The 17843-nt window shown below is 39.0% G+C and overlaps 1 protein-coding gene across 1 annotated transcript in view; it reads left to right on the top strand.

Moving 5' to 3' along the window:
- ANO5 (anoctamin 5) overlaps positions 1–17843 on the top strand; it is a gene marked incomplete at its 5' end in the record, with an annotated part of 56052 nt that overhangs the window by 25265 nt on the left and 12944 nt on the right. The window contains 9 exon segments of the mRNA XM_082058811.1: positions 370–483; positions 6040–6108; positions 7217–7501; positions 7873–7986; positions 10020–10135; positions 11000–11134; positions 12383–12488; positions 12578–12638; positions 14270–14421. Of these exon segments, the coding sequence (XP_081914937.1) occupies positions 370–483; positions 6040–6108; positions 7217–7501; positions 7873–7986; positions 10020–10135; positions 11000–11134; positions 12383–12488; positions 12578–12638; positions 14270–14421 (1152 nt within the window).

The following is a 17843-nucleotide window of genomic DNA, read 5'->3' as shown; positions in this document are numbered from 1 at the left end:
GGGTTTTGTGTGGTGACATTGTGACTAACTGCAGGAAAAAACCCCATGCTATCAGATAACACTTGTCTCGATCATTTATGACACACTAGTAAAGATTGTGATGGTGGCATTGCTCACAGGTATTGCTACGCTAACGTATATTTATTCTTCATATATTAATTATTTACATGTAGAGTTTGTGGACATAAGCAGCTAATTTTGAGATTATTTTAACTGGATATATCCCTTGTTAAAACTTGCACAAGTGTGTCTTCAGCTATGAAGAAATTGAAGAATTGAGACAATTTGGGGAACTTCTTTGTCTTCTGTTACATTTTAGAGCGACAGCAATACTTGCTCTTTTTAATCACATGCCTGTGTCTTCCACAGATTGATAAAAGACATCAAAGCAAAGATTCTATTTTCTTCAGGGATGGTGTCAGGAGAATTGATTTTGTTCTCTCCTATGTGGATGATCTCAATAAGGACGGGGAAAAAAAGTGGGTAAGTTTGACTTTTTGAGGTCCTCTTAATTCTTATCTATCATAACCCAAATATCAGTTGCTAAGCCTTTCAAATCACTGCACTCAGCTGGAATTGGACTTAAAAATTTGATAGGTGTGTAAAAAGCTGTTCTATGTACTGAAATTTCTGTGTAATTTACTGTCGTGCGTTAGGACCCAATGTTATTAGCTATTTGGGGCTTTATTTACTGAATTGATCGCTCTCCGTTACTTAGGTTGGTCAATGTATTACACAATCAGTGCCAAGTAATCCAAATGGCTTTGTTTTCTTCATTTAACAGTCTTGCAGTTACCTGTGGCTGTGGTGAAACTGTACATGTAAATAGTTAAATGAAGGAGGTTTCTTTTAAATAAGCAAAGCATTATCCAAATGAGATGTAACGGTAATTTTTTCCCCCATCCTTTGACTTGAGTTAGAGCAGAAATAGATTCTCAGGTCCAAGGATCCAGGCAATTTTCCTTTTAAGACTTTTTAAAAATAAATACTCAGAGTAAAACAAACAGCACGTCTGCTATTTGAGCTTTTCCCTGTGCTTGACTTGCACTCTGCATATGTGTATTTATTCTTCTAGAAGAATATTTAAAGTGACTTTGATAAGAGACCTCCTGTGTATAATAACAGAGCACGAAGTTCGAGCTTTCTCTAAAATGCTGGTTAGTGATCATCCCTGAGCTTCCCAGCACGACCCAGTTGACTGAATGGTGGCAGGAGGTCAGATGGAATCAGTAAATTATATGTATTTGTTCTTGCTAACACTGACACTTGAGGTCTAACTTGACTAATATGTAAATTCAAGGTATATAAAAAAATCTAGAACTATGAGATGCAGTCAAGACAAACAAATACTTTATAAAGGACAATATTTAAAAGAATAATAATTGCAGGGATTTTAATTCTTTCGTTTTCTCTTTTTTCATTGCCTTCTCTCTGCCAGGAGAGGTTACATTTACAAACTAGTCTCTCCAATATATATCTCAAAATTAAAAAAGAGAGGGAAACTAAGGAAACTTCATTCTCATGTAATCATATTATTCAGAAAAATAAGGATATTGGAAGAAAACTATGCTGAGGGTTATGACAAAATCATGATCAAAACTAAAGGTCTGTGAAGTAAAGAACATTTCCTACCTATATCTTGTCATATTAAAGCATTTCATAATTAAAAATTATCATTTCCTTTGAACAAAAACTGCAACATTGGGCTGTTCAAAAGAATTGCTGACTGCTTTCAGTCCTTTATGAAGGAAATAGTGTTTTCATTATGCTGGGTACACTTGCACCCAAATCTGACCCAGTGTAGAGCTCAGCCCCTACATCTTACTCTTGTTTCCTTAAGAAAAGCAAGAATCTCCGTCATTGTCTCTGGTGTTTTTCCCAGCTTAAGCATCTCACAGGCAGCGTTTCTCAACTGGCCACGTTGAGGAGATTAGTTTGGCAGACCAGGGTTACAGTATAGCTATGAGACCATAGCTTTTAAAAAGAAAAAGTACATTTTTCAAACCCACACTGACTTCGTCAGGCTGTAATCCAGCTAAATTACTTCTCCCATAAAGCAAAATGTATTTAAAAAAGAAGGGAGAGGAGGCCAGTCTGTAGAGAGAAGAAAGATACCCGTGTAAACTATGTGAAAGCAACTCTTAAAATAAACTTTTCCATTAGTCATACTCAAATAACATGAGGAAAGAAATGGAGACTATTTAGGTAAAGCTTCAAGTGGGAAGGAAAACAAGCCAGATGCTCAGTCTGGTTGCTTATTTGTGTTTTGTGCAGCAATTTCCATTTCATTGCTTTATGGGTTGTTAGGGGGTAGCGGGAATCTTTGCCAGACCAGAGGCCACGTACGTGGGCATCGTTATGGGCTGAAGGATTCACATGGGGAAGAACCCAAGAGTTAGAGCTAATATTGTAGTTCTTCTTTGAGGTAAAGATGTGCTTGGTTAGGAAGAAATGTCTTGCAAAAGGTGGGAACATCCACGTGAAGTTGCGTGAGATTTAATTCTATATGTGTCTGCTACTTGTAAAAGAATTTATGGCCCCATGGAAGGTGTTTGGTCTATGGCCCTATAGGTAACTCACAAGGCACAAATATATCCATGTTACAGCGTATCTGTTTTTACACAGTTCCTGGGTTATCTGCTAAGAAAAGGAAATTTGCCTTATATTTATGTTTTATATTTGTACAATGAAATGCCCATAAATTAATGCAAATTTCTTGGCATAGAAGTGCCGTGCTGTTGTCTTTGTGGGAACAAGATTTAAATATTGATGCACTGCAGCCTTTGGAATCCATCTGACATGTTGTACTTGCCATTGTACAGTCATCGCAGGACAGAAATGTGAATTTCTTTTACTGAATACAATGACACAGCAATTTGGAACAGCTAAGAATAGAAATCTTCATAGGAAGAGAATAACAGTTGTGACAAAGGGGTTTGTTTCCTTGTCTCGAGGAAACAGCTTTATTCTGCATTGCTAAGAAAAGGATGAATAACTTCTTTGTGTATTTTAACACAGCCCTGATACAGACAGAAGAGACGGTCTGTTCATCTTCTCCCTACTTCATGTAGAACAAATGCATTAACTACTTTGATGTTCCCCAGAAACTTTCCATCTTAAACTCTGTTTTGAACTCACCTCTATGAGCTACATGAATAAATCCAAACCACTGAGTCTCTCTAAACAAAAATTAGGATTATGTTTTTGCTTCCTTAAAGCCTTTAGCAGATAAGTGGAAATATTTTACCCACATACAAAGTGCATGTGAACGTGGAAAAATAAACAGAGTTTTAAAAAATATCTAACAAAGCATTCATGTATGACCAGGACTTGATCTTTATTCTCCATAAGTGTGTTTCTCCGCAAGAAACTCCAGAGCATTAAGACTCTGGGATCTCTGTGGAAAGTAACTTGTTCCTATGTTTACTGGAAGCAAAGTCCCCACTGTGTGATTGTTCCTAAAGTCCATATTTATTTCCCAGTATCCTACCTAGGACTGCAGTTAGAATAAGCCTGAGCATCCTGATATGTAAAAGGCTTTTGTCAGCTTGGCGCTCCCTGCCTAAAGGAAGGGGAAAAGTGAGAAGGAGGAGTTTGATGAAGGAATAGTATGTTGTAAACTTGAAATTATTTTATTTTCCTGCTTATTGATTGTTGTTACTAGCAGTAACAGCATTCTTATCAATAAACAGGTTGATTACACTTCTCTGTCTTCCTTGGGTATCTAATCCTGCAGTGTTGCGTCTGCATTGGGTGTGTTAGTACCGCTGGACTTTGGATCTTGCTTTGTTAATCTTATCAGGATGGATCATTACAGCCCGGGATAAGTTAGATGGTGACGTGACCCCGTAAAGCAGGCGGGATATCCCCAGCGGTGTTGGGAGAGGTGGATGCTCTACTGGCAACTCACCCATATTGGCCACAGTGGTCTCAGAAAATGTGGTTTCAGTCCTTTACAGATGCTTTGGAGGGCTTAAGAACTGTACTTAAACAACGTGTAAATGTGAGGAAGGGCATTAGCCCACAAGTCCTGGTCTTCACTGCTGTTATTAGTTTTGTTGCTTCCCTATGTGACTGCAGAGTGGCATCTGTTGTGGAGTCACAAATACACTCACCAGGTCCAGCTTTTTAGGTTTGGGATAGTAAACTCTATTAAGTATATATTAAAACAAAACAGCACTAATCCAAGGGTATCTTTGGTCCATTTTAAGCCTTTAGCAGCAACATGGAGAAATCCAGTATTTGGCAAGAAACGGGTTAGCAAATTTTTTTTGCAGGACATTGATTTCCTCCTAAAGACGGTGGTTTCAAGTGACTGCAAAGTACAGCACATTCTCACGGGTTTCATAGCAGGTGGCTTATGGGAAGAGAGCAAAGAGGCGAAAAGGGTATAACTTCTATCGGAGCAAAGCAATTTATCACAGTAAGTGTATAGTAGGGAAAAATCAGTAAGATGGAGCCAGACCCTTGGGCTCTGCACAGCAGGAGGAGCTGGGATCTGGTGGCACAGAACCACTGAGCTACTCGCTTGGCTCTCCCCCAGTGTTTGTTTGGACAAAATATAACCCAGAACAGCATGTAGCTCTGGATACCAGACCTGAATGTCAGCTCTTACACACCACTTTGACTGTAATGATAAATCACCTTTAATTGTATTGTTCTCTATTAGATCAGCAGGTCAGCACAGAAGAGTTCTGGGGTATGTTTATCCAGGCACACGCAGGCAGGTTTGTGGGATAAATGAATTAAAAAATAATACATGGAATTGCATTTTCCCCAGCATGTGCTATGACTCAGGAATGATCATATTTGCAAGTTTACCTAGGCCAGTGTCTAATTTAATATCTAATAATAGAATCAGATGTGACATATCAAAATACAAGGCCACTAACATGGACACGTCTTAGAGTAGATTTCAGAGCCATTAAAGCCATTCTTGTCTGTATTCAATTATCTGAGTAGTTAATGCAAACTGAAATGCAAAGAGAGCTTCCTGACCCTCATAGACACCCAGGAAAAGGAAACTGGCTGAAAACGATGGTGTTTTGCTTTGTTTGTTGTTTTTCTTTTTTAAGGTGTGCTTGAAAAATATAATGTAAGACCTTTCAATAGAGAATCCATCACCCAGCATGCACGTTTTAACCCATAAAGTGTTAGTCTACCTAGTGCTTTCTAATGAGGCTAGAGCTCAAATATTGAGCTTAACATTTGGTTATTCCTGCAGTTCTTCAATGAATTGTGTATAATTAAAAGGAAATTAATAGGAGCAAAAATTCTACAGAGAATAAGGGGAAGAAAATTACCACCTTGGAATTACCTGGCAAAAGACAACGTTCACGAAGGTCACAGGCTCAGCAAGGCCTTGGTTTATATCTGCGTGAAGTGCAGGCTGGCTTTATGCAAGCTCAGCATATCTGAGCTTCCACGGGATGATTTGTTAGTCTTATCTAGTTTTACAATTCTGTTGTTTGGGAGGCGTCCTGTTGGAATTGTGTATTATCAGTACTTGAACGTCTGTATCAGGTATGGTTGGTTAACTGGTAAGTAGCTATTGCTAGAAGGTCTTCCACATGCTTCCAGAATTTTTCTTTTCATCTAGTTTTAATATTCCCTTAGAAATATAGCTAAATTTAAACAATAACACACACCACCCTTCCAAAGAGTTGGAAGTGCTCAAGATGCATTATACAGAATCATAGAACCATTTGATTGGAAGAAACGCTCAAGATCATCCAGTCCAACCATTGACCCAACACTGTCACTAAGCCAAGTCCCCAAGACTTAATTTATTTTCTGGTTAACGAGATGGCACATTTTATGAGCCTATTCCTGACTAACAAATAGGTTTCCTGATCCTAGTCAGAAGTGGCCTGGTCTGCATCAGCTGGGTTTTGTCTGCTTTCTTTTTCAAAGGTCACAGAGCATGAAAGGGTTGTCATCAGGGATGTTAGGAGGAGTGAAACTCAGTGAAATCATTAGGAAGTGACCAGTTAATTGCTAAGTTCACCAGTTAATAAAGCGTGGGTTTTTTCTCTTTAGGAAAGAAGAAAAGAATTTGAGAGCAATCTGCAAAAGGCTGGCTTGGAACTAGAAACAGAAGACAAGAAGGTAAAAAAAAAAAGGGAGAAAAATGAGGACCAAAGAAATAGACCTGCAAGTTACTAATTACAAATTATTCTACCAGATTCCAGTGGGCAATGACAAAGTGAAACAAGCTTAATGTGTCTGTTTGGTTCATTCTTTCAGATATCTTTATAAGAACTGTAGAAGCAAAGTAATTTTGATTCAGGAGGAAGTGATGGCTTTGGATTTCGTAACAAAAAGAAAGCAGTTCCGAAATAGCTGTGACTTCATTTAAACCCATGTAAATGGGAAGTGTGCTCACAGCCAGATTTAATCCCACTGAACAATTAGTAACATATTTGGAAGTCAGTGAATGGATTAGCGCGTGGCCACTGGGTGTTGTAGTTACGATGAGGAAGGACCCTGGTGTAACAACTCGGGGATGTTGGATTAGTGTTACTGTTTTGTTTAATAACTAGAGAACAAGGATGCTGACTTTGCTGACTTCTTCAGTCAGCAGGCTCTTTTTTTTTTTTCCTACCAGAAATTGGGGGAGCAAAATAACTTTTGATGAAATTCAGGCTGTCTAACATCCCTAGATGGGGATTCATTGAGTAACACATTTAAAATACCTTCTGATTGCCATTTTCTCCTGTGTGTGCTGAGGAAGACTACAAGAATGTATCCTGGGGGGTGAGGCTGGTGATAAGATTATTCCTTATCACAGCTGCGAGGCGGTGGCAGATCTTAACTCTGCTTGGTAACTCCATTTTGCAAGGACTCCTGTGTGCTGTAATTCTGTATGAAAAGTGCCCTCTCCAGGTCAGAGAGCAGCTTTGCAGCCCTGCATGACCAGCCTTTGCCTTTCCAATGCGCTCGGAGCCTAAGGAGAGTTTTCAGGTCTTGGTGCACAAGATTAATGTTTTAGTAGTGCAAAGATTATCTTTATGAACAAATGACCACTCAGATAAGCTTTTCAGTTATTAAAAATGTGTATACAAAAAGTTTCCCTATCCCCCCTCCTTTAAAATAAAAAAAAACCACACTTTGAAAAATATGTACAAGGCAATAAATTTTGTACAACAGCTTTTCTCATAAATCTTGCAATGAAACAGAGTTTAGTCTGACATCTGATTTAACTTCTCTGGGGCAGGAATCGGAAGATGGCAAGATCTATTTTGTGAAGATCCACGCCCCGTGGGAGGTTCTGATCACGTATGCAGAAGTGCTGAACATCAAAGTTCCCATCAAGGAAAACGACATTCCCTCCACGGTGGAGAACCCCCTGGACTGTATGTTGGCGCCGCTCAGGCTGCCCGAGCAGGTGATGCACCCTGAGCCCGATTATTTCACAGCTCCGTTCAGCAAGGACAAGCAGGAGCTGTATCTCATCGATGACGAGAGCACCTTCTTCTCACCGTCCATGAGAAACAGAATAGTACGTATGTGAATTTGCCTACCGATATTTACAGGTAGATTTATGTGGTCCTACTGGAATATTCGTGCAAGGAAGGAGCGTATAAACTGTGCTGTCTGTGGGTAAATATGGGTAAATATGGGTAAATATGAGGAAGCCTGGATGCCTGGGCATCTTTCTTAGAAATCTGGAGTGGTGTTTGTTGGATGGATCTTCTGTCTACAAGGCAAGTGTGCCCTCAGTGATCTCACATGGGGTAGGGCCTTCTGAAGAAACGCTTTTTGCTTTTGCATATTGTTCCTGCAGGTTATACACAACACACAACCATTATAGGTTTCTACTAAAAGTCCATAAAGCAGGAAAGGTCTGAAATTCTTATGTTTGAATCGTAGGTTAATTATATTCTTACACGTTGCCCGTATGGTACAGAAGAAGGGAAGAAAAAATTCGGGATTAAGAGACTGCTAAATAATGGCACCTACTCAGCTGCGTATCCTCTTCATGATGTAAGTACTGGAGCTTTCTGCTCCCCTGAGCATTTCCCAGTGTTTTTACTCTTTTACCTACTGTGACATTTGCTGTTTCCAGCAGAAAGGGAAATGCAATGAACCCTCCCATTTGTGCCAGTAATTGGTTCTGGTTTATAAGACACAAGACCGAGCTGCCAGCCCTACTGTTTGGGTCTTATTTGCTGAAGTGTTTCTTCCTATGGATGAGTTTCTAGGATATACTTATGTGTCAGACACATAATTTGTAAGACTTATTCCATAGTATATTCCTATAATGTCTATGATATGGATTATGCAATAGTGCATTAGCAAGATTATAACAAGGAATGAATACCTTCTGTACACACATACATTGAGCTGTGTGTGTATAGGATGTGTACAGACTATAGTTACACAGTAGCACATACTACCTGTTGTATATTTTACAGATTTCTTTTTAATGTATTTTTTTTTCCTTCTGAATGTTGTGTTTAATTCATTGCTTACATCTTAAATTCTCTCCTTGTTTCTAAGAGTTATTTCAGATTAGTCACAATGCTTTAGGAGCTTAAATTGCTTATTTATATCTGTGCATTCTACAAGAAATTTTTAAATACTTTATATAGATTAATGCTTTTAATTTTTTTTTCCTCCCTTAGAAAATGAAAAGAAATGGATTAATGCACAATCTTTAGGTTTTCAGGGTAAAAGTTTAGCTGATTAGAGTCTTGGCTGTAGAAGACTAGTCCAGGCTGGCAAGTACTTTATACTGTTGGTACAACTGAAAACACAGATAATAAAAACCAGTTGTACAAGAATCTGTTCTATACAAATACAATCAGCCTTAAATGCTAAGAATCACAGAATCGCAGAATGTCAGGGATTGGAAGGGACCTCAAAAGCTCATCCAGTGCAATCCCCCCATGGAGCAGGAACACCCAGATGAGGTTACACAGGAAACATCTGAAGAAACTCCAAATGTCATGAGACAGACTCACAAATCATTATCTAAAAAAACTATTTAACCTCTTAAAATATTTTAAAAATGCAAACTTTAGGTTGCGTAGACTTCCTGATTTCTATTGAGAAACCAATTTTCATGCTTTTCTTTGTCATTGAGAGACATTCAGAAAAAAAGGGACATGAAAATGACAAAGAGAATATTTGACATAGCCAAATATTTCTGGAGTTGTACAACACACAGTTCCAAGAGCTGTCAGAAACTGTCGTTATTTTGTGCTGTTTAATTTTTCTTAGTATTTGACAAGTGGATGGATGATAGTGACGAACGCCACTGACGTTAATTAGTGTCAGAATTTCAGTTTGCATGTGTTTGCATGACAGCTTGAGCAGCCGCAGCGTGGGGCACTTTCTGGTGCTCTGGCTGGAGAAAGGAAACAACTTGAATTTCTATCCCCCCGTTTCCATCTCTTGGTGAAGAGCTTTTGGCTGGGCAATTTACAGTGAGAGCCTGATCGAGAAGTACAGAGAATGGGATTTCAATTTGCATTGTTTGGAATGAAATAGGAGTAAAATGGGGATTTTCTGCTTTAGGGAAGCTCGAACTTCTGCAGTTGCACTTGCTACCAGTGCAAAGGAACAAACCCCTCACTGCAATGATCATACAATCATTTTGGTTGGTAGAGACCATTAAGATCAAATCCAACCATTCACCTAACTCTGGCACAAAACCATGTCCCTAAGAGCCTCATCTATACGTCTTTTAAACATTAAAATCTTTTAATCTACCGGTGCAAATGAGTATGTTGTACCAGCACAACACCGGTGTAAAGTAACATGATGTGGTTACAGTGCAGGTTGACTTAATGTCTCAGATTGATAAATGTTTTCTGAAAACATTTATTATCTTAAAGCATATATAAAAAGGGTTTTACTTAAGTGAAGTGGTGGAGTAGAGTGATAAGTTTGACTTTCAAATCGGTTTAATTGGCACAATCTTGAGAGGGATGCATCATCGTCATTGATGTTCATTTATTTTAATGTAGTATTTGAGTCTGAGGTGTTTTGCTTTTCCTCTGCTTTGCTCGCAGTGCCAGTACTGGAAAAAGGCAAATGATCCAAACTGCGACAACGAGAGGTACACGCTGTACATGGAGTGGGCCCGTTTCTTGCGCTTCTACAAGGAACAGCCTTTGGACCTCATCAGGTAGAATAAAATACCACCTGTGCTTTATTAGATTGACTTGGTTCTCACTGTAATACAAGTGTGGATTCATCTGTAGCTTGATCCCGCTGGGATTTTTTTACAGCTTTTAAGAATCAGATACTTAATCAGGCCCCAGGTCCTTGGAGGGCATGGCAGGTTTTTACTGGCAACAGGAAAAATTATTGATCTCAAATCAAGCCAATGCTGCTGGTGTCAGGTGTATTACAGATAATTGGGCTGTAGAGAAACACATATGAAGAATACCTTGCATTTTATAATCAATATCTGCCACAGTTTTTAAGGATTGATTTGAAATTTTGCCACAGACTTGAAAAAACATTGATAAAACCAGTTTTGAAGCTTGGCTCTTAATTCAGTACTAAACCCAAATTTAAACTAACCTCACCCAAGATCCCTTTGATTCAGCTCATATAATAAAAACATTACATTATTCACAGGTTACAGCTGCCCCTTTCATAGCACAAGGAGTTGTATTTCTGTGAATTAGACGTTCATTCTAACCACATGATCAGAACTGTTGGGCCCAGTTTCATTTGTATAACCCCTTAGAAAATCAAAAAAGTAAATCTTCATTTACATTATCCTGTGGGAAGGAGAAAGAGTGATTTTTAAAGCTGGAGCTTTAAAAAAGGGTTGAAAGAGGCCACATATTTTGTTCATTCAGCTTGGATAACTTCTCACATCTAGCTTCAAATCTCACTTTTGCAATGTACATCAATGTGTTTACTCTTCTGTTAAATGAGAATTCTGCCAGGCGTTTCATTTTGACTCTGGCCAGTTTGCCCTATTGTAGTTTTAAACTTTGCTTTGTATTCCTAATAATTGCAATTTTTTCCTATTCAGGAAGTACTATGGGGAGAAGATTGGAATCTATTTTGCCTGGCTGGGATTTTACACCGAGATGTTATTCCTTGCAGCAGTTGTTGGCTTAATCTGTTTTCTTTATGGCTTGTTTACAATGGATGAAAATATGAGCAGGTGAGTAATGTTGAAAGTCTCCTGAGCTTATAATGGGAAGCGCTAAGCGATGTGAAAAGTTTGTTCTTGCAATAAAGCAGGTAAGAAGCTTTTAAAGCTTGTCAGAGCAGACAAATTTGTTCTTCAGCCGCCTTTATTGACTGAAATGGTGGCGGACAGCTAATGCAGAACTTGTGACTATTAATTAGTAAGACTTGATTTCTAGGTGAAAAGCAATATTTCATTGCCATTTGGCAACAGCTTTTTAGACTGGAGTATCTGCAATACATAATGTCCTAAGAGTACAACTGGCACATCTCAATACTACTTGTTTCAAGTGTTTATTGTTGCCTTAAGCTTTTTTATTTAAACTGCCTTGCAGAATGCTCCGTTGACCATGTTGTGTAGGTCATCATTTGTGCTGGCTGCCCAAAGCAGGAGCACAGGACAGATCAGCAGGTTCTCCTGTCACAGAAGGGTCCTGTATCTTAGAAGCCACAGTTTGCTTCTTTTTAAATAAGCATTATATTTGTTTCTTCAAGGATCCCAATATTTGGGGATGTGGGGTCAGGGAGAGGAAAAGAGGGTTGACATTCCATTGCTCACTGTTTTTTATAAGAAGGCTTCCAGAAAATTTTGAGCTTTAACCATAAAAGATGAATAACAGGTTAAAATCATCATCCATTCTATTGAATTAGGTCAGATCGAGACTTACGTTTTAGCTCAGTTCAGAATTCGCCTGGGAATACTGCTGTACGTGTTCAGATTTCTCTGGATACTGAAGGACTATCATGGGATTATAAACTTTGCCCGCTGTGGTACTTAAATTGAAGTAGCAAATTTTATTGTAGGTAGCAAAGCTGAATTAATACCTCTGCTTTTAGAAAGGGTGTTATGAGCACATTACTAACCCGCTGAGAAATAACATGGGTAGTATCTCACCTGAACGCAGTGCAGGTGCAGTACAGCTCCTCACAGGCTTCTGATTCATTAGGGATAGAATCAGAAAGCCCAGACTATGTGAATTGTTCTTTCTCCTTGTAGCAGCTGCTACACAACCTGGCCTGTCCTCACCAGCTACAGGTGAACGCCAGTGAATGTAACAAGACTTGACGTCTTTTCTGTGAAGCTGCAACAATTGAGCTTTGAACAAACAAAGCCCTTAATTTATCTTTTTTTCAAATGCTGATTGTTTTTTTTAAATGAATTTCATATGGCACCTGTTAAGATGGTATCAAAACAGGCACTGTACAATGGTTTTCTCCTCAGCAAAGAAATCTGTGACCCTGCAATTGGAGGAGAGATCATCATGTGCCCTCTTTGTGACCGAGACTGCGAGTACTGGAGGCTGAACACCACCTGCCAGTCCTCAGAGGTCTGTACCTGCTTCTCCAACTGCTTCTCATTTCTGGTCATACTGAAAACTGTTCTGGTACTGACCTGTTCTTGTGTATTCTGTTGCAGTATTCCCATTTGTTTGACAACGTGGCAACTCTCTTTTTCGCCATTTTCATGGGGATATGGGGTAAGTACATTTGATAAGTTTGATGTCAAGCAATAAGGATCTTGGGCAAACTGCTGAGCGACACTGGAGGTGGGAAGGAGGAGAATAATGGCTTGGCTTTAAAATCCTTCCTCAGAGGCAAAAGTGATGAAAGAATAAAAATAATTTTAGGGTACAGAGGGATTTGACTTGACTAAAACTGAACAACATGCAGCAGGTATCTGAGACATCATAACCATTGTGTACTGGTAACACTTATTTCTTTCCTTAGTAACCTGAGGTCAAGTGGTCCAACCTTACGCAGCCCTTGTGAGAATAGTCCCTACTTAGCGCCACAAGTAATCCGTGTCCCCTTGAGGGAGCAGAGGTTGTGTCCTGTCACTGGAGGGTGGTCCAGCACTACAGCTTAATTAATTCTAATTCTAGGATGAGAATCAGTTTCTACTCCAGTGAAGGGTCATACATTCTGGTATGTTTTGATGATGCAGAAAGAGGTGGATTTCCTGACTCTTTCTATAAGAAGGGTGGTTTCACACCAAGAGATACTTGTTCACACTTCAAGATTTTATTGTCTTGAATACATGTTCTTTTCTTTAACTCTGGGCAGATTTATAGATGCAGGACAGTGTAGTTATTATTTCTTATTACCTTAAATACCTTGTCTCCTGTTTCATACTGTTTGTATGAAATACCATAATTAAATCTTCAGTTCAAATACAGGTATTTCATTAATGCACAGAGATCTCTGTATACTAATACAAAACTTGGTTGTGTATTCATTATCAAAGGATTGATATCTAGCCACTAACTTGTTCATAGAGAATTCTCAAGAAGATTTTGAGTAAGATGATGTTGTATGGCTGCTTTCCTAAACTTTTCTTGGTTTTAAGCACTAGTCTCTGAGTGACATGGATTAGTCATTCAGGAAGTGCCAGCAAAATATTTCAGAAGTGCAGAAGATAAACTTTCCTGTGTTTGTGTGAATTGTGCAGCCTCCCCACGTCCAATAAGAACAATTAGATTACCAGAGGCTTATGTTTTAAAGTAGTTTATAAAAGGTTTTTAAAGTGTGATATAATATTATAACTTTTATAGTTGTTTATTTTATATATTAAATCAGTTCCTTTTAGAGTCTTAAATTTCTTCAACAGTCTCACTCTTGGTTGTATGAAAAGTGTCAGACATTCACTGTCTTTAAAATGACCGTGATATCAAATAACCATCAAAAAGCAACAGAAGCCTTTGAACACACTACTTGAAAACAGTTCTGCTTATTCGTAATACTTGTTCATGTGTTACAGGTTTATACACAAGCAATTAATTGAATGATAATGTTCCTTTGTTAGTTCTGTATTACTATTTGCCTCTGAAAAGCAGTTAAATTGTGATTGAACATGGTTGTCATAACCATGGAAACATTCATATCCTGTCTTGGCATCTTCCTTGTCATCCACTTCTGAAATTCAGTTAGCTAATAAATTACCTTATCCATGTTATGGTCTTAGCTGTGAACTTCAATAGAAATAGATGGGTCACATTGCGAGGGGGAATAACAGACCACAGAATAGGAGCCAGCACAGAAACAAGTTTATCTTTGTTCATAAACTTGTTCACTTCTCCCGTAAATATATTTTAAAATTTCCAAATTGCAGTTACGCTTTTCTTGGAGTTCTGGAAGAGACGGCAAGCTAGGCTGAAATATGAGTGGGATTTGGTTGATTTTGAAGAGGAACAGCAACAGCTCCAGCTGAGGCCTGAGTACGAGGCAAAATGTACCCAAAAGAAGAAGAATCCTGTGACTCAGGTAAGGAGGGTGCTGGGTTGACACGCGTGCAGATTCAGTGGTGTGCTGGAGGGCTGGCAAAGGTTCAGGTACAGATTTGTGTGACACACAAAAGCGATACTGCTTTTATATTGGAGCAGGGCATGCCCTCAGCTATTGCATCTGCACAGAGCAGTGGTGATGGTCACAGTTGGCTAATTGAAAACTAGTATATTAAATCAGGGATACAAAGGCAAAGTTAGTAGTTTTCAATTAGCTAACTGTGTCCTTCACGTTTCAAGGTAGCAATCTGAAATCTTCACACCTTCAGAAACACTCTTTCTCATCTCTGCACAGCATATGGAGGAGCAGTTGTCTCGGTCTAAAGATACAGAAGTGGGACTGACTGTGGTATTGCTTCTGATATAAAACCACTTTGCTTGGGGGAACGCTAGAGAGATGGAGGTTACTGAAGCCCTTTGTCTGTAATCTAATTTAGATACAATTAACCATGCTATTTAACACTGTTAAATGCTGTATATAATTATTTACTAGACGTTAATGTCTTCATTCAAATTTAATTTAGGTAGGAGTTATTTGACAAATTTAGGGATGCAACAGTTGCATTCCAATACATCTACCACCTCAATTTGATGTATTTTTAAATCATACTTTCTCTTCCTAGAACTGCATATCAATAACTTATTTTTGGTAGTCCTAAGTATACTTCAATAGCACAGTCTTCAGAAAAGAAATAGAAACTTAGCCAGAACATGGGAAAAATCATTGTCATATAAACAGTAGCCCTGTCTTTCAGGGTTTGTATCCTGAAATATATACACTAATCTTATTTCTCATGAGGGACAGTTTTCCTGTCTCTCCTTCCCCTTCTGCACATGCAGCATTAACGCTGTTGTTCTTGCACCTGTAGCTTGTGCACTGTACAAGTTACTCAGACTTTTGATAACCATGCGCAGTGATTTTGGGTGTAGCTCTGCTGAGGTATTGATTTCTCCCTGCTCAGGAAGACAATTTCAGGTAAATCAATTTTCGATGAGCTAATTGAAAACAGATGCCTGCCTGTTGCGTGTTATTTGCTGTTTTGTATCCCTGTGTGTGCTCAGACTCCAAACGTCCACTCTCTTATGTGGCTGTGTCCAGTTCTGGGCTCTCCAGTTTAAGAAGGACAAGGAGTTACTGGAGGGAGTCCAGCAGTGGGCTATGATGATGATGAGGGGTCTGGAGCTGTTCAGCCTGGAGAAGAGAAACTGAGAGGAGATCTCATAAATATGGGAAGGGTGGGTGTCAAGAGAATGGACCAGATTCTTTTCAGTGGTGCCCAATGACAGGATGGGGGGCAACAGGCACAGACTGAAGCACAGGAGGTTCCATCTGAATATGAGGAAAAACTTCTTTACTTTGAGGTGCCAGAGCCCTGGAACAGGCTGCCCAGAGAGGTTGTGGAGTCTCCTTCCCTGAGACATTCAAACCCACCTGGACACATTCCTGTGTGATCTGCTCTGGTGAACCTGCTTTAGCAGGTGGGTTGGACTGGATGATCTCCAGAGGTCCCTTCCAACCCCAACCATTCTGTGATTCTGTGATTTTATTTTGGAAATGGAAGTTGGATCATGATATACTTTTCTCATCTCAGAGTGAGATACTGCACTGTTCTGTGCTTTCTAAGTATGCATAAAAAAATTCTATGACTGCACAATCCTTTATTTTATGACACATCAATTTATTACCTTGGTGGAGTTTCAGAACCTTTTGTGCAGCAAGGTATAGCAGTGATCCTTATCAATACCCAGTTATAGCAAACCGTATGGGTTAGGCAGGCTGTAGTGTAATTTCCTTTCATTAGATAATGTGCAATACTGAACATGTGAAAGGGCAGTGATTTGAAACAACTTAATTCTACAGACTGATAAAATAATATGGAGACAGGTCACCGAGTTTGTTGTGTCCTTGGCAGGCTTTGCCTTCCTCAGAAAATGATTTCCTCATTCCTGGCCATGATTCCAAGTTCTAGTTGCACTGAAACAGAAATTGCCCATCTCGAGGCTTTAATTAACACCTCAGCTGATCACGATGCCAACTATTTAGCTATGTCATAGCTAAAATCTGATTTTGCTCATTACAGTAGAATCTTAATTTACATAAATGATGAAGCATTCCATTCAAACTTAGGCTCTGTCATTGCACATTATTGCCCACCTTTGTTATAAAGTAAAAAAGTTGTTGAATAGCATAGAATGTGTGAAACGTTCTTAGTATAGAATCTACGTCTTATCTATTTATACATAATAGGTATAAAATGTTATGAGCCTATGTAACGCCGCCTGCTACCTATGCTTGTTATCTTATCTTCAGCTGGGTTTTTATAGTTCTGTCAACAGAGCCTTTAACTGTTTTCATCATCAAACAACTTGTGACTTGAGACTACAGTATTGATAATCGTGTTTAGTGAGTATACTCAGGCAGATACAGGCAATTTATCTCTCCTGAGAGAACAGCACGTTGTATTTCTAACAAAGTCACACTGGTATGAGCATCCCAATTGACTGAAGAATATCGCCATCTAGAAGCAACGCTTGTAAAACATCTGTTGCTTGGTGGTGTCAGGGAGAAATGTGCAGCTGTTGTATTCCCCGGTATTACACCCCATTATGCCAGCGTGTTCGGCACATTCTGGCCTTCTGTGCGACAGAAAATAAACTGCCTTCACAACATTTCACAGGCTCAATATCTTCTGTTGTCAAAAGAAGCATTTCCTGGTTCAGTATACTTATTGATAAGATAATATTGCACTCACCTGTAGTAATCAGTGCCCATTTGTCTAAGAAGAGCGTAAGGATAGTATAATGTCTTGTCCTAAAAATTTATTAAATTCACATTTTTTTTACTAAATCTTCTTCCACTGTCATTAGTACTCAAATGATCCTTTCTTAACACATGTAATCTGATATTTTAGGAATTAGAATTGGTTATGAAAAAGAGAACTTTACACGAACATGGAGTATTGTTCATGTGCTATGTGGGGATACTCACTTGGGTAAGACCTCACTGCCTGATGCTGCGGCAGAGATTGGCAGCTAATGAATGTGGCCACTTCTTCAATTAAAAAAATAAATTGAAGGAGTGGAGGAAGACAATCTCTGGCTGTGTGGAAAACGTGGTGCCATTTTAAGAAACCTCAACATGAAGAATTTCTTAAAATTCAGTCTAGTTTTGGACTCGGAGCAGTATGGCAGCTGTCCCTCTCATCTAATGAGGGGGGTGGTCTTTTTCATTCAGCTATCGATTGATTTTTACAAAGGTTTAAGCAGTCTTTCCAAGTACCATCTCAATTTTTAGCATTGTTTTGGCCACTTCTGTCCTGATCTTTATTTTTATTCCCAGCACATTCAAAATCTGGCCTTTTAGAGATGGTTTTCCTTTCACACAGCTGATGAGAGCTCTGT

This window comes from Streptopelia decaocto (genome assembly GCF_964273445.1).
Source record: "Streptopelia decaocto genome assembly, chromosome: 7".
In the NCBI taxonomy this organism is placed as follows: domain Eukaryota; kingdom Metazoa; phylum Chordata; class Aves; order Columbiformes; family Columbidae; genus Streptopelia; species Streptopelia decaocto.
Note: the sequence above shows the minus strand (reverse complement) of the source record. Positions and strands in the feature narration are given on the sequence as shown.